Raw genomic sequence first — 24,124 nt, 5'->3', positions numbered from 1 at the left:
CAAAATACCTGAATACATACACTATTGTAAAAATGAAAGGATGTTTGTGACCCGTATGTGACCCTGGACCACAAAACCAGTCATAAGGGTCAATTTTTCGAAATTGAGATTTATACAGCATTTGTAAGCTGAATAAATAAGATTTCCACTGATGTGTGGTTTGTTAGGATAGGACAATAGTTGGCCGAGATACAACCATTTGAAAATCTGTAATCTGAGGGTGCAAAAAAATCAAAATATTGAGAAAACCGCCTTTAAAGTTGTCCAAATGAAGTTCTTAGCAATGCATATTACTAATCAAAAATTAAGTTTTAATATATTTACAGTACGAAATTTACAAAATATCTTCATGGAACATGATCTTTACTTAATGTCCTTATGATTTTTGGCATAAAAGAAAAATCAATAATTTTGACCCATACAATGTATTTTTGGCTATTGCTACAAATATACCCCAGCGACTTAAACTGCTTTTGTGCTCCAGGGTCACATATTACTTCTGAGATGATATATTTCATGCTAAAACAAAATATTCACAATATGAAATGTGGCAGGACTTCATTATTCCCTCCTTTCCTTTAATAAAAACCTCTGTTTCCCGCAGCAACGTTCCACTGTGGCGTCCATGATGCACAGACAGGAAACAGTCGAGTGCCTGAAGAAGTTCAACGCAAGAAGGAAACTCAAGGTCTGCTGATGTCTCTTTTAAAAGTCATTAGCTGGAAGCATTTTATCTGTATACGTCTGCAGCCCACCGCTTGATGCTCTGTTAACGTTACGATCTCTTTCTCACGTGTAGGGAGCGATATTGACCACCATGCTGGTGTCGCGCAATTTCTCTGGTAAGTTCACATCAAGCCTGTTGCAAAGATATTGTGTCCTGAAAGACAAATTGAAGACATGTATAATCATTCGACTATTTGAACTATTTGACTTCTTGAGTAGAGGAATCAAAACCACGAATCATTACATGAATCAGACTTCTAAATTTATTCTAAAAGCATCAACACAAACTCTTAACAGTGATATTTTAGTATTATTTATGTACTATTTTAGTATTCATATTTTGAATTAGCATTTATTTTTATATTTTCAGTTTTAATTTTAATTTTGTTTATACTTTAGTAATTTTGTGTTTTCACCATTTTTATTAATTTTTTGTATTTCTATTTAGCTTTAATTTATTTTGTTAGAAATTTTTAGTTTTGAACTTTTTTTTATTTTAGTTATTTGCCAAGGCATTTATAATTTTAATTTTATGTTTAAAGGGATAGTTCACCCAAAAATTTAAATTCTGTCATTAATTACTCACCCTCATGTCGTTCTAAACCCGTAAGACCTCCGTTCGTCTTCGGAACACAAATTAAGATATTTTTGATGAATTCTGAGAGCTCTCTGACCCTCCCATAGACAGCAATGTAATTACCACGATCAAGGTCCAGAAACGTAGCAAGGAGATCGGTAAAATAATCCATGTGACGTCAGGGGTTCAACCGTAATTTTACGAAGCTACGAGAATACTTTTTGTGCGCAAAGAAAACTAAAATAAAGACTTTATTCAACAATTAGTCTCCTCCACGTCACCCTGGTGCCATTTTGGAGAATATCCGCGCGGATAGGTTTTCTACGTTGTTTGTTTTGATTTGAACGAAAACAACGTATCTGCTCTCTTTTTTTTTTTTTTCTTCTTTTTTTTTTACTTTTTTTTTTTTAAAAGGGATGTATTATTTTTATATTTTTTCTATGATAACTTAATTAAGATTTCTTGACTATTTAATACCCTCTTCAACAATGACCCATCCAAGTTAAAGAATAGACATTGACATAAGTTCTTAGCATAAAAATGTATTAATTTTATTTCTATGTTCTTATTTAGTTAATTTTATAAGTGCCCTTTATGGGGTGTTTGGATAGAGAGGAAAAAAATGAATTATCCAAAAAAGGACACACTGCAGCTATTTGCCTTGGCTATTTCATGATAGAAAATATTTAGTAGAGAAATTGATTGATTAAAAAAATATATATGTGGATTGCCTTTTTAAATTGAAATATTTTTTAGATATTTGTTTATATCATTTTACATTTTTATATTTATTTTCTATAATTTTTCTATTTGTATTTTATTATATAATAAAATATATTTTTCTATATTTATATAAAAGAAAAGAAATATATAGATATATATTTGATTTTAATTTATATATATGTGTATATATATATATAATATATATATATATATATATATATATATATATCAAATATATTATGTACGTAAAATTTATTATATACTTAAAATATAAATGGTCATTATATTATATTATATTATATTATATTTAGTGCTGTCAAACGATTAATCACGATTAATGGCATCCAAAATAAAAGTTTTTGTTTACGTAATATATATGTGTGTACTGTGTATATTTATTATGTATCTATAAATACACACACATGCACGTATATATTTAAGAGAAATGTGTTGTTTATATACTAAATATATTTATATATAATGGAAATAATATGAATATAAATATATACATATAAATACAGGTAAATATTTTCAAAATATATACTGTATATGTGTGTATTTATATATACATAATAAATATACACCGTACACAAACATATATTATGTAACATATATTTGTTTTCTACTATGAAATTGCCAAGTCCTATTATTAAGGCAGTTATAGTCAACAAATATTCCTTGGTACCTTTTGTTTTGGTTACGTTAAAATGCCATTTTGAATGGTTTTGTTAACGTGTATCTTTCTAACTCGTTAGACTGATTCAAACTCAATGAGTCTTCTTGACTGAATCATTAAAAAAACAGTTCATAAGAGTCATTTGTTCATGAATCAGAGTATATTATATGTTTGTTTGAATAGAGTAAATATGGGTGAATGTTATTGCAGATTGACATTACTAAATCCAAACAAGTAAATTCATGTTTTCTACAATATAGCCCCTTTAATGTCTGATGAGAGCTTTTTTTATGTTTGTCTTCTCTTTCATTCTATTACTTTTTCCCTCTGTATTTCTACTGCCTTCTCACAACCCCAAAACTCCAACCCCCAAATAAATGCTTTGTTCTGTTTTGCCGTAGCATAGATTGGTGCTGGCGAAAGCGACACGTTCCGTGCTGAAAGGAGAAAGTGGCTCCCCGAGGAGCGCTTGACAAGAAAATTTGCCTTTTCTTTATTCCAGAGTGACAGGGGAAACCTTATTATATGATTACACCACCTACTGTAATGGACTCTCAAGATCCCTCTCAGGTTGCAGACAGCGGCTTGTGTTTCCAGCTAACTCTCTCCACGCTAACAGACTGCTCTATCCTTTGGTTTCTCTCTCAATGTCTGCAGCAGTGGTTCTCAACTGGTGGGCCGTGACCTAAAATTGAATCTAATGTAAAAGGCTGTGTGTCTGCGGCATTTCGGTGTAAATTCATCTGTCACTTGATAGAAGTTAAAATTAGACAGGTTGACAAATTAGTCAACATGGACAGGTTGCATATCACCTACTCTGAGTATCAGAGTTGACAAAAACAACCAAATCCAACCTGGTTTAGTTTTATTTTATGAGTTTATGATTATGATTAACTCCAGAGCTTGTGCACCTGTAAGTGTGACATCAGCGGCAAACAGCCAATAACAAAATGTGGAGAGCCTCAATTTGATTCATTGCTCACGAGAGAGGTTAAGAGACCATTGAAAAATATAATACATTTAAATACATTTAGAAGGCAAGGAAAAACATCACAGCTGTCTGAGTTTGAGAAGGCAGCTGAAAGAAAATATCTATATTAATGCAAGTGAATCAATTGAATTTAATTCATCATTTATATAATTTCACAAAGAGCGTAAGTTGTAGCTGTTTTAAAATTGTATATATTTTAAAACCTGTATTTATATTTATTTAAATTAAAAGTTGGTATAAGGATATCATTAATATAAATGAAATATAACAAATATTTGGGTAGACAGTGAATCAATTCATACTGTAATTCATAGGTTTTTGATTTGATTCAGGAAAGATTTTGCCGAATGATGACATTCACAATGAGATCTTAGTTCGATTCAATTTAAATTAATTGAAATTTGAGATTTGATTGATTTTTTTTTTTTCCTCTTTTTATAACCAAATTCATGGTTGGGATGGCCAAAATCTTTTATATTACGTTATAGTTATTTTTGCTAGAAATAAAGTTATGGTAAGATTTTATGTTTAGAATCCTATTTTTGATATTAATTTCGCCTAATATAATTAAAAAGTTTTAAAACAATTATTGAAGTAAACAAGAAACCAGTCATAAAATTTGAACAAATGGCAAGCAACAGGACAAATAACTGCAAAAGAAGAAAGATACATATGGAATAAAGAGTACTTTGTTTTCAGGTAAGTTAATCATAACAGTAGTATTAGATTGTAAGAAATACCACAATAATTAAAAAAAGTAATTAAATGTAAAATAAAACACTACATAGTCTTCACTCTATCAATTAAACTTAAAAGTTTAAAATGATTAAATCGAGAGCATGAAAGTAATCTAATGTTTAGATACAGTAATTCAAAATATTTAATAATACTTTTTTAAACTAGCACTTTCTAAAAAGAAAATTCATGACTCAAAAATCCATGTTTCAAGACTGATACGTCTGCGACAGCAGGATTTGTTATAAAGGTCACACAGAATGATATTCAAAATCACCTTAGATGCTTTTAATAGTACATAATCAGTACCCGAGATTATCATTGTAAATAGTTTGTATGCTGTTGCTCCAGCAGCTGGTTAGGACAAAAACTGATTGAACTCTGATTAACATGGAAAAGTTGCCTTTTGTCATACTGTATCTGGTTAGGACACGGTGTGGAACTGGCTTCATAGGCCATAGATGCGTTTAGGACATTTTTGTGCACTCTAAACAGTGTTGGTACTGTGCTGGCTAAACCAGTTGAGAACCACGATGGGCATATGTGTGTGTCTGTGTGTGTGTCTGGCAGTGGGCAGGCAGACCACGGCACCCGCCTCCGTCTCTGCAGCCGCTGCTGCGGCCGGTACCACCACCAGTCTGGTGGAACAAGGTAGCCCTCGTCCCCTCACGTCTCACCCAATCCTCCATCCATCCATCCTCTCTGCTTCATGTTCTCCTTCTCATGATTCATATTCAGCATGGAGCTTGGAGCATGACAAGGTTACAGCGGTCTCGTGTTCAGCACTGCAGACGCCGCTGGCTGACTTTGGGAATGGCCGTTAGATCTCTTTTTCTTTAGTCCTTCAGTTCTACAGTATCTCTCTTTTCCTTCTTTATCTCTCTCTCTTGCAGTTTTCATAAAGCCTTGTTCACACTGACTGTGATATGCATCGCTGCAGGTTGAGTTGTTCATATAGCCCTGAGATGTGTAACCAGCCATAGTTTGTTAATATCTGATCATAAATGGACCCGATTGGTTTTCTTGCAGCTGAAAATTTTAATTCTGGAGAAGAAAGTGTTGTAATTGCAGTTGTGCATAATACATTAAATCATGAACAAGATTAAGAATTATTATTGCATGTTTGTATTAGATCAGCTGTGCATGGGTTCAATTTTTAAGGAATGCGTCATTTAATAAAATATATACCTTTGATATACGCTACCATATTTTAATAAATATTTTTAAAATGTTTATTCAGCTTGGACACATTAAACTGATCAAAAGTGACAGTAAATACATTTATAATGTTGCAAAAGATTTCTATTTCAAATAAATGCTGTTCTTTTGAAAATTATATTCATCAAAGAATCCTGTAAAAAAAAAAAAATTTATCAGTTTCCACAAGGTCAAAGTCATCAAAGGTCAAAGTCATCAATCATATTGACTTTTGCCTCTGGTTAGGGACTACTTACCTAAAAGTATCAGCTAAATGCATTTGAAGCATATGAAACTGTAAAATTGCTCACTTCTATTGGCAGTTGCTGCTCTATTTGCATAAAGTAAAAGAAAAAAAAACCTGTTTATGCTTTGTTGCATCGCTGAATTGACAGATTGTAATGAAAATAAATGACTTCATATCATTTTGCTGCAAATCGCAGTCAGTGTTTTTCTCTCCCCTGCTGGAAAAACCAGGTCATATCAGTTTAAGGCAGTCAAGCTGGGTTTGTTGTCTAAAGCAGTTACCAAATCTTACCAGCTTGACCATAATCGTCTACCAGATCAAAACCAGACCCCACAATCCATCTAGACCAACGAATGTCATTAAATGTCAAGGTTAGACCAGTATAGTCTCTGTTGATTATCTGTAGAAGGTGTAGTGTTGTTTAAGCTGAATTTTCAATGTTTCTGGTCTCATATGCATATGAATATAAGTGAATGGAGCATGAAGTCTAGTGTGACTGCAGATTTAGACCATCTGACTCAGATTCAAAGTGACCAACCACAGTTCATTTTGTTTTAATGTGATGATTATATCCAGGTAAATCTAAAATCAGTGTATCCTGAATATAAATAGTGCAGCAGGCGGCCAGTCAGATTTAAAGTGCCGATGTCAGCAGTTGGTTTTAGCTGGGTTTTCCATCAGGGTCCCTTTATTCTCTCTCTCCTTCTATCTCTTCTGATTTCTATTTGCACTCATTCTCTCTCCTCCACGTCTTCAGTGTTCTGCCTCTTTCTTCCTCCCTTGGGTTTCTTTTTTGTGTAAGATCTCTTAATTGTAGGTTTCTCTCTTTCTCTTGCCTGCCTGCTGATGACTGAACGTTGCACGAGAGCACACGCATGTCTCCTGATGCAGGAGAAGCCTGATATGATCTGATCCGAGTGCATGTGTTTTAAACCTGTGTGTTCAGGAAAGGGGGTTCAATGTCCTTTCAGCACTAAATTCTAGGATTCTTTGCAGTGATCTGGCACTTTTACTCTTGGCTGGTTGCAGCATCCATGCAGCAGGTTTTCAGTGAATATTATTAGCATATTTTGAGCTTAATGTCTGTGGACTGTTGATTGCCACAGCTTATTTTCTAGGTGGTCTGTTCAAAAATGAAAATTCTGTCATCATTTACTCATGCTCAATGTTGTTCCAAACCTGTATGACTTACATTAATTTATTTTTTAGAACATGGAAAGTATTTTGAAGAATGTGGGTAACCAAACGGTTTCGTGTTCCATCGACTTCCATATTTTTTTTGTCCGTACAATTAAAGTCAAACGGTTTTCTGTCCCTTTGACTTCCATAGTATTGTTGTCCATGCTAGGGAAATCAAACGATTTTGGGTCCCATTGACATCAATACTATTTTTTGTCCATACAATGGAAGTCAAACAATTTTGTATCCCATTGACATCCATAGTATTTTTTGTCCATACAATGGAAGTCAAACCGTTTTCAGTCCCATTGACATCCATAGTATTTTTGTCCATGCTAGGGAAATCAAACGATTTTGGGTCCCATTGACATCAATACTATTTTTTTGTCCATACAATGGAAGTCAAACAATTTTGTATCCCATTGACATCCATAGTATTTTTTGTCCATACAATGGAAGTCAAACCGTTTTGGGTCCCATTGACATCCATAGTATTTTTGTCCATGCTAGGGAAATCAAACGATTTTGCGTCCCATTGACATCCATAGTATTTTTTGTCCATACAATGGAAGTCAAACGGTTTTGGGTCCCATTGACTTCCATACTATTTTTGTCCATGCTAGGGAAATCAAACGATTTTGTGTCCCATGACTTCCATACAATTTTTTTGTCCATACAATGGAAGTCAAATGGTTTTGAATCCCATTGACTTCCATAGTATTTTTGTCCATGCTAGGGAAGTCAAACAATTTTGTGTCCCATTGACGTCCATAGTATTTTTTGTCCATACAATGGAAGTCAAATGGTTTTGAATCCCATTGACTTCCATAGTATTTTTGTCCATGCTAGGGAAGTCAAACAATTTTGTGTCCCATTGACGTCCATAGTATTTTTTGTCCATACAATGGAATTCAAACTATTTTCTGTCCCTTTGACTTCCATAGTATTGTTGTCCATGCTAGGGAAATCAAACGATTTTGGGTCCCATTGACATCAATACTATTTTTTGTCCATAAAATGGAAGTCAAACAATTTTGTATCCCATTGACTTCCATACTATTTTTGTCCATGCTACGGAAATCAAACGATTTTGTGTCCCATGACTTCCATACAATTTTTTTGTCCATACAATGGTAGTCAAACAATTTTGTGTCCCATTGACGTCCATAGTATTTTTTGTTCATACAATGGAAGTCAAATGGTTTTGAATCCCATTGACTTCCATAGTATTTTTGTCCATGCTAGGGAAATCAAACAATTTTGTGTCCCATTGACTTCCATTGTAATTTTTTGTTCATACAACGGAAGTCAAACAAGTTTGTGTCCTATTGACGTCCATAGTATTTTTGTCCATGCTAGGGAAATCAAACGATTTTGGGTCCCATTGACTTTCATAATATTTTTATCCACACAATGGAATTCAAATGGTTTTGGGTCCCATTGATTTCCATAGTATTTTTTGGCCATACTATGAAAGTAAAAAAGACCCAAAACTGTTTCAGGACTGAAACCAGTTACCACATTCCTCGAAATATCATCTAGTTTTGAATAGAGCAAAGAAATGCATACAGGTTTAGAACAATTCGAGGGTGAGTAAATGATGATATTCGTTTTTGGGTGGACTATACACTTACATTTTTTTGCCCCAAAATATATTTCTGTAACCATGTTTTGTAACCATTTTTTCACACTGAGGGTAACCTGTATTTGTAGTAAAACCAACAGCATTATTCAAATAGAATCCATGGACGTGAAATTAAGTATAGTCTGCAGTGCCTCACTGCAGTAGTGAGGCACTTTCATTTCAGTCCAAGACTAGTCTAGGCAGTTTATACTTGTGTGAAATTTAGTTTTATAATCATTATAACACAGTAGCACATTTTGAATTTAGTTTGGTTGGACAGCAGTGCATCTGTAACACTTGTGACCTGGTTTACCCATAGTGCACTGCTTGACAATTTTAAAATAATTCCTAGCAGTCGGAATATTTTGTTTTGATCTATTTTGTAGAATTTTTTTTCCCACAGATGCCCGTCTCTGCATTTGTCCTCCACGTCTTTGCCGTGTTTTGTGTGTGTGTGTGTGTGTGTCTCAGGTGTTTTAGATGAATCGGGTTTGTTGTCACCTCTAGGTGTCACTACAAGTGTGAGGAAAAGGCTTGAAAATGGCACAAGATAACGATTAGAAAATGAAACCAAAGAATGGAACATAAACCTTTTTATATGTTAGATAAGAAACACACATTTGAAACCCCTGCCCTCGTTCAGATAAACACACTCCAGATGAACCCGTGCTGATCTCTCTCTCTCTCTTAATCTATTCTTTCTTAATCTCTCCTTCTCTCCATTCCTCTCTGCCTCTTAACATTTGTGTCAAGGTAAGATTCTCTCTCTTTTTCTGTCTTTCTCAACCCTCCCTCCACACAACACCTTCCTCTTATCTGCACGGATTAATAAAGTCAGGGCTCTTTAGCGCCGTAGAAACACTAAGAATATTTCTTTGTGTTGCCATGGCAGTTAATATAGGATTTGCCAGCTCCATTTCATTTTAGTGATGAGAAGTTGTCTTAGACTGTTTTTATTCACTTGGACAAACTTCAACATTCTCATTTGTGGCAAGAAAATGCAGCATTGTGCAGGTCCTTGCCGCCACATGAACAAAATATTTGAACGTATCATGCTTTAACTGCAGTGTGCGTGAGTCTGTGGGTTTATTTAGCTGTCCTTTGGGATAGAAGTGAACTAAATCTGACAAAACCTGCCTTTGGGAGGTTATAAAAATGATTTATAAATGAAGTGAATAATATACACTACTGTTTAAAATGTTAGGGGTCAGTTATTATAAATTTTTTTATTAATACTTTCTTTCAGCAAGGATGCATTAAATTGAGCAAAAGTAGCAGAAAAGGCATTTGATCTGATCTTGAGCAGCAAATCAGCATATAATAAATTACATTTTAAAATATATTAAAATAGAATACAGTTATTACAGAAATTGTTATTTAAATTGTAATATCATTTCACAGTTTTAGTGTTTCACTGTAATTTTATCAAAAAAAATGCAGCCTTGGTGTGCATAAGAGATCTTTCAAAAACATTTAAAAAAACAATCTTTTAGACCCCAAACTTTTTGTGTAAATGTCTTTTTGTTTTTGTTTTTTCCCCATTTTCCCCAAAAGGTTTATTTTATGGGCAGAATTAGGATTAAGGTTAGTTTTATACTACTAAAATGCAAAAAAATAAATAAAAAGTAAAAATTAAAAATATATATATATATCTAGACGAAAATAAATGTCTAAACAAAACAAAAAAAACATTCTTGTATATATTGTATTATATATTTGTATCTTATTTTGAGCATAAAGCTCAGGTAATTTTGTTAGGTTTATGCTTAAAAACAAAAGAAAGAAATATATAAAGAATATTTATGTAATGCAATTTGACTTTACAAGTAAATGTATCTTGTTTTATGGATATTTACTAACTAGAAAGTTTATTTTAGGGTTTTATTTTAGGAATTTGGGTTTAGGTTATTTTTACAGTAGTTTTATACTTACAAGAAAAATTTAATCTTTTTTTTATTTATTTAAAGTACACACAAAAAAAAAACTAAAAATAATTTATTAACATTTTAATACCTATACATGAATACCTGTTTCCATATATATTTATTTTACATTTTCATCTTGTTTCAAGCATAAAGCAAAGGTAATTTTGTCTGATTTATGCTTAAAACAAAACAAAGAACAATCTAAAATATATTAATATCTAATGCAATTTAACTCTTCAAGTAAATTGACCTTGTTTTATGGATATTTATTATCTATTCATTTGCATCATATAAAAACAACAGAAGTCAATGCTGTATCTTCATTTAGTCAGGTAACCGTGTGTGTGTGTGTGTGTGTGTGTGTGTGTGTCTGTGTGTGTGATTGCACACCTCTGCATGTGCACCAGCACATCCCCTGTGTGTGCATGGCAATCACTAACCGCTCACTGCTGGACGGGATGTTTCGGTCACATTTGGTGATTAATTCTAGCAGGTTTGACTGGGCCGCACCGTGCATACTCGTGATGCGTGTGCGGACATGCACTCCACACGTAGTGTGTTAGACGGCTGTAATCCTCTGGATGTGGGGCGGGAGGGATTTCTCCGGTTGGCTTGGACGGTTATGTGACATGTTTGGCCGAGCACCATTAGCGCTCCGGTAATGTAGACTGTTGCTCCCATCCCAGCGTGCTGATGTTTGCGCTTCCTCTCTTCCCGTCTACAGCAGCCAAGAGCCTGCTCAACAAGAAGGCCGATGTCAAGGTAAGACCCACTTTCATTTCGTTCCCTTCTTTTTCATACCTTTTTTGCTTTCTGTTCACATCCGCCAAGCACAGTTTCCATAGTTTTCCTGAACGTTTCTTGTTTTTTAATTGGTGGAAGTTTTGGCGTCCACTGTGTGTCTGATCTGAAGCAGATCTGTGCGTTTGCGTTTGCAGTGTTTGTCTCCATGTTCTGTTCTTTCTAGCAGTGTGTGTTTGAGTCTATTCTGCAAGATTATATTCTTCTCTAAGTAAACTGGACAATGAGTTGGTGGTGGGCAGTATAGTAATTTTATTTCATAATATGAATAATATATTACGCTCACAGTGTATATCGCAATATAGACATTTTCCCCCTAAATTCAATCCAAAAATGTTATGTATTACATAACTACATACTAATACCTATTTTTGGATTATTCAGTGAATAAAATAGTTTACAAGGAATCTAATTTAGTTTTTTTGGAGCTCGATGGATGGAAAAGTAAAAGTTTTTTTTTTTTAATGATTCTGAAACAAGTTAAAGCAGTAAAACATATAAATATGATTGGATGAGCCATACTTGGTGTAAAATAACCTTTATAGAAACTACTGTGACTATTTGTGATGTTGCAACCAGTGTTATTTTAGTATATTTTATAGTCTATCATAGTATTTATTAATATGTTGAATTAGATTTTATTATTGTATTATTTTATTGTTTTTATTTTTAATTTTTTTTATTCAGAATTTGAGTAATTTTGTGTTTTTTGTTCTTATTTGTTTTTCTAATATTTATATTTAGCTTTTTTAGTTTGTTTTAGAAATTTTAGTACTTTAAATTAAACGGATTTTATCTCACTTAATTGCTGAAGCAACATTTCTAATTTTCATTTAATAGTTTTTATTTTTTTGTTTAATTTAAATTTATTTTAGTTAATTGCTAAGGCAACATTTCAAATTTTGATTATTATTATTATTTCAGTTTTAGTAATTTTTAGAAATCTTCCATTTCAGTTTATTTATTTCAGTTAGTTGCCAAGGCATTTATTCTTCTTCCCCCCCTCCCCCCTTTTCAAGCTTTTCATCTCACATTTATATTCTATTTCGGCTTTATTTCAATTAACAACAATGATTTTTAATAGTTTTAGTTCTGTCATGACAACTCTCGGAGGGATTGGCATGGTAATGTATTTGACAATGTTAATGTATTTGGTCTTGGCGGAATAGATCTGCTACGCTTCTGCTGCTGCTGCGGCAGACATGCTGCTGTGAGCATGTAAGAAATATTGCTGCTGCAAATATAACATACGTGAAATAACCCCCATATAGCATACATGAATCACCTCGTAGCAGATCTATACAGGTGGAGCTGGGGAAGGTGGAGGGTTTCTGAAGCAAGCTGCAACTGCTACGGCAAGCACTAGTCAAATATTTGAATGTTGAGCAGCGAGCTCATTGGCTACCGATACAGGAGAGAACCAATCAGCTGTGCCATGTGATAATTATGTCATTAGGTCAGATTGAGTTAGACCTATCAGACTGTGCCATCTAGAGTTTCATGCCAGAACTATGTATTTAACAAAACTCTGGTTGCAAACTAAACCTACACTTACACATGTCAGAATTTTTTTTATTGCACCACAGATATACTGCTATAGAAACAGTTTAGCAAAATCCTTACCAATTGACCCATTCTTGCCATCACTGCGATATACTGCCCAGCCCTAGTATAAGCTTGTGCACTCAACCTTAATCTTTCTTTAATTTCTGATCTGCATCTTATCTCATTATTATCTCTATATAGTTTGCTCATAGTGCTTCGGTCATTGTTAAACTTGCCCTCGGTTCCACCCGGCGTGCGTCACGCGGCATCAGGTGAACGTGGACAGATGTTGACCTCCGACCCATAATGAGCTATTAGAGAGAGTGCACTTGCAGGTTCATTTGTTCTGATAACATATAATCCTCTCAGACAGGGTAAAAAGGTCGGCTTTCACCTCTATTGCACCGCAGAATTAGAAATGAAACTGTGACTGCTCTCTATTAGGGATTGGATGTGGAGTCTAATCTAGAGAATAATCCCCTCTGCATCGAGCATTAATCATACGTTACATAATCTTTTAGCGTGCAAGTTTTTATGAGGTCGACGCTAAAAAGCACTCCAAGGAATGATGCCGCATTTCTGTAACATTTAGTTTTGAATAAATGAGGATGTTTCAGCTGAACCCCAGGTATCACGCTTTAAATTTGAGTTATAAGTTATTTCACTTAAACTTAAGCTCTACAGCCTCCTCAGATTTCTCTTCTTTTTTTCTAGCTGTCAGTTTTTATTTTTAGGTGCACTGTCCCTTTAAATTGATATAAGGAATAAACACGTTATATGTAGAGTATAAGTTTTTGTAATTTTGTACTGACAAAAAAAGATTTTAAAAATCCTAATATAATATGCTTCCATTATTGAATTGCATGAAACAAAACACCGGTATTGGCATATACACTATCCTTCAAAAGTTTGAGGGCGGTAAGATGTTGAGAGCCAGTTTTACTATCAGCTTGCGCCAGTGCAAACCGTCTTTTGGCGTTAAAATATTACAAAATTCATAATCACGATTATTTTAGTCAACATTTGGTCAATATTGTAATCCTGGTTATTTAAAACGATTATTAGTGGGCCATATGACCAAAACTTTATATGAAAGATTTATTTAAAGATAGTGATATATATCAAATATATATTTTCTGTAAATAAGGTTGCTATGACATCTACATTATAGAGACCAGCGAAATGTCACAATTTTCAATACCACAGCAGAATACCAGAGTAACTAATATTAGTTAAAAAAATTAATTAAAAAAAAGGTCCTCAAAATTAAACAAAAAAATTATTTAAAAATAATTAAACCATAATAAAAAAGCAAAAGAATACAATAGAATAAAAAATATACAAATGAAACAAACTGTGCTTTAAGTTTCTTTTTAATGTAAGTCTGAAGTATTCAGTTAACGGCCTACTAGAGAAATTGAATAACCTAATGTAAAATAAAACAACACAGTCTTCACTGTAAGAATTACATTTCCTTTGTTTTTTATTAAAGCTACAAAAGAGCAGTGAGTGATTTTGAATGTATCTTTTGTTGTTTGATTAATATTAAGCACACAGTCGGCAGCAGGAATATAGCCCGCTGTCACTTTAACTTAAGCTCTACAGCCTCCTCAGATTTCTCTTCTTTTTTTCTAGCTGTCAGTTTTTATTTTTAGGTGCACTGTCCCTTTAAATTGATATAAGGAATAAACACGTTATATGTAGAGTATAAGTTTTTGTAATTTTGTACTGACAAAAAAAGATTTTAAAAATCCTAATATAATATGCTTCCATTATTGAATTGCATGAAACAAAACACCGGTATTGGCATATACACTATCCTTCAAAAGTTTGAGGGCGGTAAGATGTTGAGAGCCAGTTTTACTATCAGCTTGCGCCAGTGCAAACCGTCTTTTGGCGTTAAAATATTACAAAATTCATAATCACGATTATTTTAGTCAACATTTGGTCAATATTGTAATCCTGGTTATTTAAAACGATTATTAGTGGGCCATATGACCAAAACTTTATATGAAAGATTTATTTAAAGATAGTGATATATATCAAATATATATTTTCTGTAAATAAGGTTGCTATGACATCTACATTATAGAGACCAGCGAAATGTCACAATTTTCAATACCACAGCAGAATACCAGAGTAACTAATATTAGTTAAAAAAATTAATTAAAAAAAAGGTCCTCAAAATTAAACAAAAAAATTATTTAAAAATAATTAAACCATAATAAAAAAGCAAAAGAATACAATAGAATAAAAAATATACAAATGAAACAAACTGTGCTTTAAGTTTTTTTTTAATGTAAGTCTGAAGTATTCAGTTAACGGCCTACTAGAGAAATTGAATAACCTAATGTAAAATAAAACAACACAGTCTTCACTGTAAGAATTACATTTCCTTTGTTTTTTATTAAAGCTACAAAAGAGCAGTGAGTGATTTTGAATGTATCTTTTGTTGTTTGATTAATATTAAGCACACAGTCGGCAGCAGGAATATAGCCCGCTGTCACTTTAAGAGCCGCACGGATCCAATTTACTGTTACACAAGTATTTTCATTCCTAACTCGTTACATTCATTAATTACATAACCAACGAGGGTTTACATGAATAATCACTAAGCGCTGCATTTTGACACATTTTTGTGTGTATTTGACCGTTTAGGTGCTAAAAGATGACTTTACATGTCCGTGTTGTGTTCCCTCTCTGAGCGCATCCACAGTAATCTTCCCGAGGAAGCGCAAGTTCTTTCACGCTTTTAAAAACATAAATCAATCGAATCAACTTAAATAAATCAAGCACGTCCTGTTTTGCAAAAGTCTCGTTACATGATTTTACTGATTATGGAGGAACGAAAGAGCACCGCTGGAAAGGGGGTGGAATGGGGCACAATAATCATTTAATCTCGATTACTGTATTTTCATAATCGTTGGGGGCCGAAATCGAAACTGAATTTCGATTAATTGCACAGCCCTACTGTCAGGTTTTACCAAAGACGCGCAGTGAGGAATTAGTGCTATAAAAGGCGTGGACAGTTATTTTTGCCTAACCTTATTGAATATGCATTTGTAGGAGTTTCCTTTTCAGACGCAAAATTTATGGGAGGAGAGTATTAAAATGAATCACGCAACGAGATTTGCTAATGTTTGCGCTCGTCAAATTACTGGCATTTGCGCCATTATTTAACGCCCAAAAGAGCATGTCTTAAACTGATTTGCGCTTGAAATGGCTGCAATTATTGTTGCTAGAGGAGGCACGGCAGAGAACAGAGAGCGCGTGGTAGAAGGGAGAGGATTTTTTCCACACGTATTCATTTATTTGGAATGCCAGAAGAACACATTATCCGAACATACAGTTTGCCAAGCCATGTTATTTTTAATTTGCTTCATGAAATAAAAGACGACTTCGAACCCTCATCAAGGAGACACTCAATACCAGGTCTATCAAAACTTCTTGCAGCCCTTCATTTTTTGGCCTCCGGTTCTTTTCAACGTAACTAATTGGCTGTTTAGTAAAACTGGCCCTTAATGTTTTTGAAAGAAGAAAAATAAATTGCCCCTTCTGTTAAATCATGAAAGAACTGTGATTAACTGTGTTGATCAAGAAATCACTTAAATAGAACCTGTCTGACAAAGTGAAGCATGCTTAAAGAGCAACACATCATGCCGCGATCTAAAAGAAATTCAAGAACAGATGAGAAACAAAATAGTTGACATGTATCAGTCTGGAAAGGGTTATGAAGCCATTCTAAGGCTTTGGGACTCCAGCGAACCACGGTCAGAGCCATTATCCAGAAAAAGGAGAACGCTTGGAACAGTGGTGAACCTTCCCAGGAGTGGCCGGCCTACCAAAATTAGAACAACATCTAAAGAACTGCAAGCCTCATCCCAAACACACCAGCAAGTCCACCTCTGAATGTCTCAAGAAAAAAAATTAAGGTTTTGGAGTGGCCAAGTCCGATTGAGATGCTGTGGCATGACCTTAAACAGTCCATTCATGCTCAAAAACCCTCCAATGTGGCTGAATTAAAACAATTCTGCAAAGAAGAGTGGGCCAAAATTCCTCCACAGCGATGTGAAAGACTCATTGCCAGTTATCGCAAGTGCTTGATTGCAGTTGCTGCTGCCAAGGGTTGCACAACCAGTTATTAGATTTAGGGTGCAATTACTTTTTTCACGTACTGCCAGGCAGGTTTGGACAGCTTTTTTGAAATGAAATCATTATTTCAAAACTGCATTTTGTATTTACTCGGGTTATCTTTGTGTAATATTAAAATTAGTTTGATGATTGATTGTTTGAAATAAAAAAAACAGGAAGGGGGCAAAAATCTTTTCACGGCACTATATTTATATATATATATATATATATATTAAATGACCATGGTGTTGGTGTGCTTGACTGGCCAGCAAACTCACCAGACCTGAACCCCATAGAGAATCTATGGGGTATTGTCAAGAGGAAAATGAGAAACAAGAGACCAAAAAATGATGAGCTGAAGGCCCCTGTCACAGAAACCTGGGCTTCCATACCACCTCAGCAGTGCCACAAACTGATCACCTCCATGCCACGCCGAATTGTGTCACAGTTATCTGCTTTTGCAAATGTACTCCTCATATATTAGATATAAAAATCTTTTGTAACGTTATAAATGTTTTTCTTGTCACTTTTGATCATTTACTTTTGGCATGTGAGCTTAGTAGAAGTATGTTTTTTTTTTTTCTTTCTAAATCTTACTGACCCCAAACTTTTGAACAGTAGTGTAAGTAACAAATATGCATTGATATTGTATTTTGACTTTCTCTCCGTATCTGACTGCGGTTGCGTCTGAATCAGCATGGCTCGCCGCCCACATCAGCATTTCAGTCAGACTGTGTTCTCATCCTCAGCTGAGTTCACTTCTTGTTAGCCGCAGAGTGAAAATCCTCCACAAGTTCACTCAAAATTGCACCTGCGGCAGGAACTGTTCGCTCTCATTAGGGCCTTTCGCACCGCGGGAACCTTTTCATAGTACCAGAACTAATTGTGGAACTACCCACTTTTTGGCATTTTCGCACCGCCGGAACTGGGAGCAATTTTAGTACTGGACTGCCTTTTTCGAGAACCAAATTAGCTCCTACTCCGGAGCAGGGTCTGAAAATGCCCTCACCCGCCATGATTTAAAACGCTGTGTAAACATACTGTAAACATTGTGTCAACTTATTTCGCAAGTGGAGAACAGCGATAGATGGACGGGTGCTGAAGTGCAGGCGCTTGTAGCAAATGTAGCACTACCAGTTGTCGTTGGAGATTCTTAGTCCTCCTTTCCATTCTTTCAATCGCTTTACGTATACGTCGACTTTCCATGTCCATTATTGTGAAACCCGCGAGACACAACAAAAACACCGCTCTGATCACAGCGTCCTCCATCCTCCTGTTGTTAATGTTGTTCTTCTTTGTTTCCGTTGTTGACGTCCAAATGACGTTGTTGTCGACCGGCTTACGTCACTTCTTAGTACACACTGTCGGTGCGAATGCAACCCTTTAAATGGTACTGGGAAATAGTTTGCGCAAAATCGTCCCAGTACTTTAGTACTGTACATTTAGTTCTGGAACTAAAGCGGTGCGAAAGGCCCTATTATCTGCTTGGGCAGGTGTGATCTTTCATCAGCCCTGTGATTGTCAGCCATGCTAATGAAGCACTTTCCATCTCTCGCCGCCAATCATTCCATGATTCCTCCGCCCACGCCACGCCTCGCCTCGCACCGGATCCACTACATCATCCCGATCCAGAGTGAGAGCAGCGGCGGGATGGAATGTAGCTCTCGCTCCAGGAATAGCTGGCGGTTTGAACCCAGGGAGCCAGGAGACAGAAATAGATGCTTCCACTGCGCCTCACTCATTGCTTAGCAACTGGCTCGCCACACTCCTCCATTCCGACGTTTCCCTCCTTTTTCTGCGCTCTGGTTTTCTCGCTGTCTTTGGTGCTGCATTGCGATGAAGTGCATCACGGCTGAAGGAACTGTGAGAAGAGCGGGTTTAACTCTTACAGACACAAACACAAGCTCAGGCTGAAAGAAACTACAGATTAATAAAGAGACAGGAAGTAGAATCAGAATGGCAGGAAGAGGAGTTTACTGAAATGTAATTTAAAGAAATGAATCTATCCATCCATCCATCCCAGTCGTTCATTCTTTCTATCATTCTATCTTTCTGTCCTTCTATCATTCTATCTTTCTGTCCTTCTATCGTTCTATCTTTCTATCTATCGTTCTCTTTCAATCGTTTTATCATCTATCATTCTGTCATTCTCTCTATATTTTATTCTATCATTCTATCTTTCTATCAATGTATCATTCTCTATCTATATATCTATCTGTCATTCTATATTTCTATCATTCTATTGTTTTATCTATCATTCTATCTATCTGTCTGTCTTTTGTCTATCATTCTATCTAGTTATCATTCAGTCGTTCTCTCTATATGTTGTTCTATCTTTCTGTCGTTCTATCTATCATTCAGTCATTCTCTATATTTTGTTCTTGCATTCTGTCTTTATATCATTCTATCTATCTATCCATCCATCTATCTATCCATCTATCTAAACTTGATTAGACAATAGACAAAACCATAAACTTTTTAAACTTTTTTTCTTCCTCTGAAAATAATTTCATAACTGTAGAGATACAGGAACAGTCCTGTCAGCACCTGCACTGACTCAATCCCATCAGCAGCTCTGTGTGTATGTGTATGTGTGTGTGTGTGTGTGTGTGTGTTCACAATGATGTATTAAGATCTCTGAGAAGAGAAGGCCTTAAGGACTGTTCTGTACATTAAACCACATCAAAAGTCTTTTATCCACCAGACAAACTCACTTTCTTGCCAAAAACCCACACGCGCACCTTCTCTCAGTCTTCCTGCCTCTCATACGTCTGTCCGATTCTGTGTGATTAATGTTCGCCTCAGCCTTCATCATAACATGTATTTAACTCTCTCATTCCATCCCTCCATCACCCCCTTTCCACCCAGAAACGGAAATCCAGCTCCACCGTTCAGTACATGGTGAGAATGATATTTAATCCTAATCTCTTTATCCCTCCGTCCCTTTCTCTTCTCACTCTTGTTTATCCATTCATTCATTTGCTCATCCTGTTGGGCTTTTATGTCATTTAATGCACAATGTCGAATAAATCTACTCTTGTAATGATCTATATTGATTCTTCTCCTGCTCAAATGTCAAGCGGTTGATTTAAAGGGTCAGATGGCTTTAAATGACTCCTCAGACGCAGGTGAGGGTCGTAGTGTTTTTGGGTTGATGTTATTGTAGGGTTGGATAGCGAGTCATTTTTGACCGTCAATGTGTTAGACTGGCACAGAATGTCTTGTGTGTTTGGCTTTTTGTTGTTGCTTCGCTGTGTCTGTCTCTGTTTGCTGTTGTCTCTGATTGTACTTCCTGTGGATCCATAAGGACTCTCCTCTAGTTCTGCTTTCCTACTGCGACTTTCTCTAAGAAAACAATGGACCAAGCACAGGTTTTCTGAACTGTTTGCTTAATTCTGTTTGCTTTTTTTAATTAATTTTTTTATTCCTTTCATTCAGCCTGCTGGGGGAAATAAAACATAGCATCTTAAGCTGGAAAAGCTGTTTTTTTGCTGGTCTAGGGTGAACTACTAGCTTTAACCAGCTTTATCAACACAACCTACCAAGTCAGCTTTATACTAACCATCTTGACCAGCCTGGACCACAAAGAAACCATGTAAAACCAGCTATCAGAAACTGGTTTTAACTGGCTTTTCCAGCAGTGCTTTGTGATACATTAAAATTATTTCCAAAAATGTTACATGTTAAAAGAGCGAATCTCAGAAAATGTGTAAAGAACTGGCCCAGGCCACATTTCATGTCAAAAAAAAAAAATGGTTACATTGTTTAAAGAAATGAAGACATTTTTAGAACTATCAAGATGATATGGCATTGTAAAAAAAATTCATCACAATTATGCACATTTTCCCAACATAATTTTTCTGTTATGTTAATGAAAAAAAAGCAACTAATAAATATTGTAATGCAGTAGAATATAAATAATGAAGTATTTATACACCATGGTAATTAATTATTACGTTTTTTTTACAGAATACATATAATTTGTACATAGAATTGTTTAATGAGAATCTAATGATAATCCCTATTTGAAAATACCAAAATATTTAATTAAAATAAATAATAAATGCATCATCTACTGAAATTACTAATATTAATTTAATTAATTTAATTAATTATTTATGAAATATTATTAATATTTATCTTTCCATCAATCTTTTGGTCTACCTTTCCATATATTTGTTCTATCTATTTGTTGTTCCATTATTAAAATGATTAATTAATTAATCAGTTACTTACGGAAGAGGATTTGGGCCAAGCAAAAATAAAACTTTTTTTTTTTTAATTAAACCATCTCGAGATTAAAGTCGTTAAATTTCGAGAAAAAAGTTGAGATAAAATGTTGGAATTAAACTCATTAAATTTCGAGAAAAAAGTCAAAATAACCAACGAGATGAAATGAACATAACACGAGTGTGTTTATTCTCTATTTTTTTTCTCGAAATTCAGTGCGTTTATTCTCAACATTTTGTCTCGACTTTTTTTCTCGCAATTTAACTATCAATTAAATTCATAAATGATTTTTAAAATATTTTTTTATTTGTCTTATCTGTTGGTCTATCGTTCCATCTATTGTTTTATCTGTTGTAAAATGAATAATTAATTAATGAGTTAATAATATTAATTATTAAATTAAATTATTTAACAATAATAAAATATTAAAACTGAAAACATCCAGATACATAAATTAATCAGAAATATTTGGGCATATGTGCTAAATTGTCATAAAATAATTGTCAAAAAAGCAAATAATTTGAATGGTCTCCCAAAAAAGCTTAATTTTCTCAAACTTTCCTTGTTTTTCTTTTTAATTCTGTGGTGAAATGTGACATTGACATGGAAATGTACTTCAACGGTTCAGGAGATTCAACCAAATGTATTTGAACAAATGATGCGCCACTCAATGAATCTCCAAGACCATCAGCCTAGTGTGTTCAGTTGTGTTTTTAAACCAGTGTTGAGCTCAAACATAAAACACAATCCTCACATTATCACCCTGCTCTCTCTCTCTCTGTTATTTCTCTCTTTTCTCGCACTTAAACACCCACTGACACCCTTTAACACTGTTTTGTGTTCTGCACAGCCACAGTCAAACAGTGCCAAAAACAGCATAGTCACCAGTCCCAAAGGAAACGTCCCTTCTCCTGTTCTGGTATTTACCTTCTTGTTCCTCTCTGTTCTCTCTCGCTCCATCTTCTCCTGTCTCACACATGTCTGTCTGTGTCAGCGTCTGGCGCATCTCAGGCCACCTGTCGTAGACGCTGTGTGTCTGTCAGAGACTTGAATCCAAGCATCTTCATCTTTGTCATTGAAACAATGTTAATGTTATGATCGATGAGATTTATAATCCAGATTTGGAGAATTTTGATGCTTTGAGCGTCAGTTAGCTTCATGTTTTCACAAAGATGTGTGCTGAGTGTGTGCATGAACGTTGTGTTTTTCATTGTTTGGATCAATGGCAAAACAACCAAACTAGGGCTGTTAAAATGGCTGAAAAACTAAATTCGAATTTTTTACAAACTAAATTTTCGAATTATATTCAAATTTAAAAGGCATAATTTCAGTTAGGGGGAAAAAACAGGGTGTCCGCGGATCCTTAAAAAGTCTTAAAATGTCTTAAATAACGTTTTCCTAATATAAGGCCTTAAAAAGTCTTAAAAAGTCTTAAATTCGGATTCGATGGGTCTTAAATATTTTTGGTCTCATTACCGCTCAAATATCTTCAGTCTGACGGACCTAATGACTTTACAATCATTGGACAGACCGACCCGCGGTAAGTTACTGCGTCATCAGAGAGAACTGCAGAATACAGAATACAAGCTCGCGCTGAGGCTCACTCGGTTTGTCTCGAGACTTCAGAACAAACGAGCGTGACAGCACACATAAACGCAGAAGAGGTAAAAATTCAAAATGTTTAGTTTATTCATAACATGATATAGTTAAATAACACCATGACAACTGAGCTATTTTACTCAATATTCTCACGACGCAAAAAACAAACAAACATTCAAAACACCTACAGAGTGCACGCATTACGTGAAGTCTAGTGCACGTGCGCATTTAGAGTGCGCTCTGCCTGATCACTGCATGATTCAGTCTATTAAAGTACATTCAGAATGATCACAAATTCAAGACATGGGGACAGAAAATGTGTATATTTATACTCAAGTTCACACGGAAGAGTGCCTTTTTTTCTCCAAAAATTACCATATACAAATGTGATATTGATTTTTTACAACAGTTCAATAAACTAGAAGTTTTATTAAGAGACTTATGTTTTAGACACCAATATTGCCTGTTTTTGGACTATTTCGCCAACAAAAATAACTCCAAACAAAGCCACAGCGCTGTTTTGCGTCTCTGAGCAACATGATAGTGTTTCGTTCCTGAATGAATCAACCGTTTAAATGATTCGGTTCAATCGCAATGACTCCCTTAACAGTGACTTACTGCCACCTACTAGCGCTTTTAATTTCACATTTAAAGTATCTTTTCATTTTTTTTTATTATTTCAAATATCAGTATTCAATGTTTTATGTTTAATATATCAAAACATTATTTATGCATTTGTAACGGCAGGTTAAATGCATTCATGTTCTGCATTAAACGGCATGTAAACACATCTAAATGCCACTTCAGATGCTGCTTATGTCTGGATTGCAAAGATAAATCTTGTTGATACTGATTTCATTTCCTTGGTAACAGCCCAAATGTCTTATTCTTATTCACTGATTAAATGTAAGAATTTGACTCAAAAGATAATGCACACTTATAGAAAAAGGCTTTATAAAGGTAAAATGCCCATAAAAGGTAAAAAACTATTTAAACTTATCTGACCACCACACAGAATATGAAGAATAGTCAGCTGTCCACGAAAGTCCTTAAGAGATGCATGATAACACACTCAATCAGTTGAATGAATGACTCAATACTCACTCATTAAGTGACTTACCGTCACTTACTGGTCGTTTAGTTGAGAAGTATGTTGAAAAGTATGCATTTTCCCCCTCAACATTTCTTATTTGTATATTCATAAATGCATTTAAAACA

At 34.7% G+C, this 24,124-nt stretch overlaps 1 protein-coding gene across 13 annotated transcripts in view; it reads left to right on the top strand.

Moving 5' to 3' along the window:
- LOC107554545 (calcium/calmodulin-dependent protein kinase type II subunit beta) overlaps nt 1–24,124 on the top strand; it is a 96,001-nt gene that overhangs the window by 53,627 nt on the left and 18,250 nt on the right. For 4 of the 13 annotated variants that reach the window (XM_016237091.1, XM_016237089.1, XM_016237086.1 and 1 more), the window contains exons 11-15: nt 605–688; nt 800–842; nt 4,999–5,079; nt 11,325–11,362; nt 22,158–22,226. In XM_016237091.1, the coding sequence (XP_016092577.1) occupies nt 605–688; nt 800–842; nt 4,999–5,079; nt 11,325–11,362; nt 22,158–22,226 (315 nt within the window). The remainder of the gene's footprint in view (nt 1–604; nt 689–799; nt 843–4,998; nt 5,080–11,324; nt 11,363–22,157; nt 22,227–24,124) is intronic. The other 9 variants (XM_016237095.1, XM_016237093.1, XM_016237099.1 and 6 more) reach the window with 4 other exon arrangements.

This window comes from Sinocyclocheilus grahami, unplaced genomic scaffold (assembly GCF_001515645.1).
Source record: "Sinocyclocheilus grahami isolate Dianchi unplaced genomic scaffold, SAMN03320097.WGS_v1.1 scaffold505.1, whole genome shotgun sequence".
Classification (NCBI taxonomy): Eukaryota; Metazoa; Chordata; class Actinopteri; order Cypriniformes; family Cyprinidae; genus Sinocyclocheilus; species Sinocyclocheilus grahami.
The sequence above is the reverse complement of the archived record's forward strand: the minus strand, read 5'-3'. Positions and strand labels throughout refer to the sequence as shown.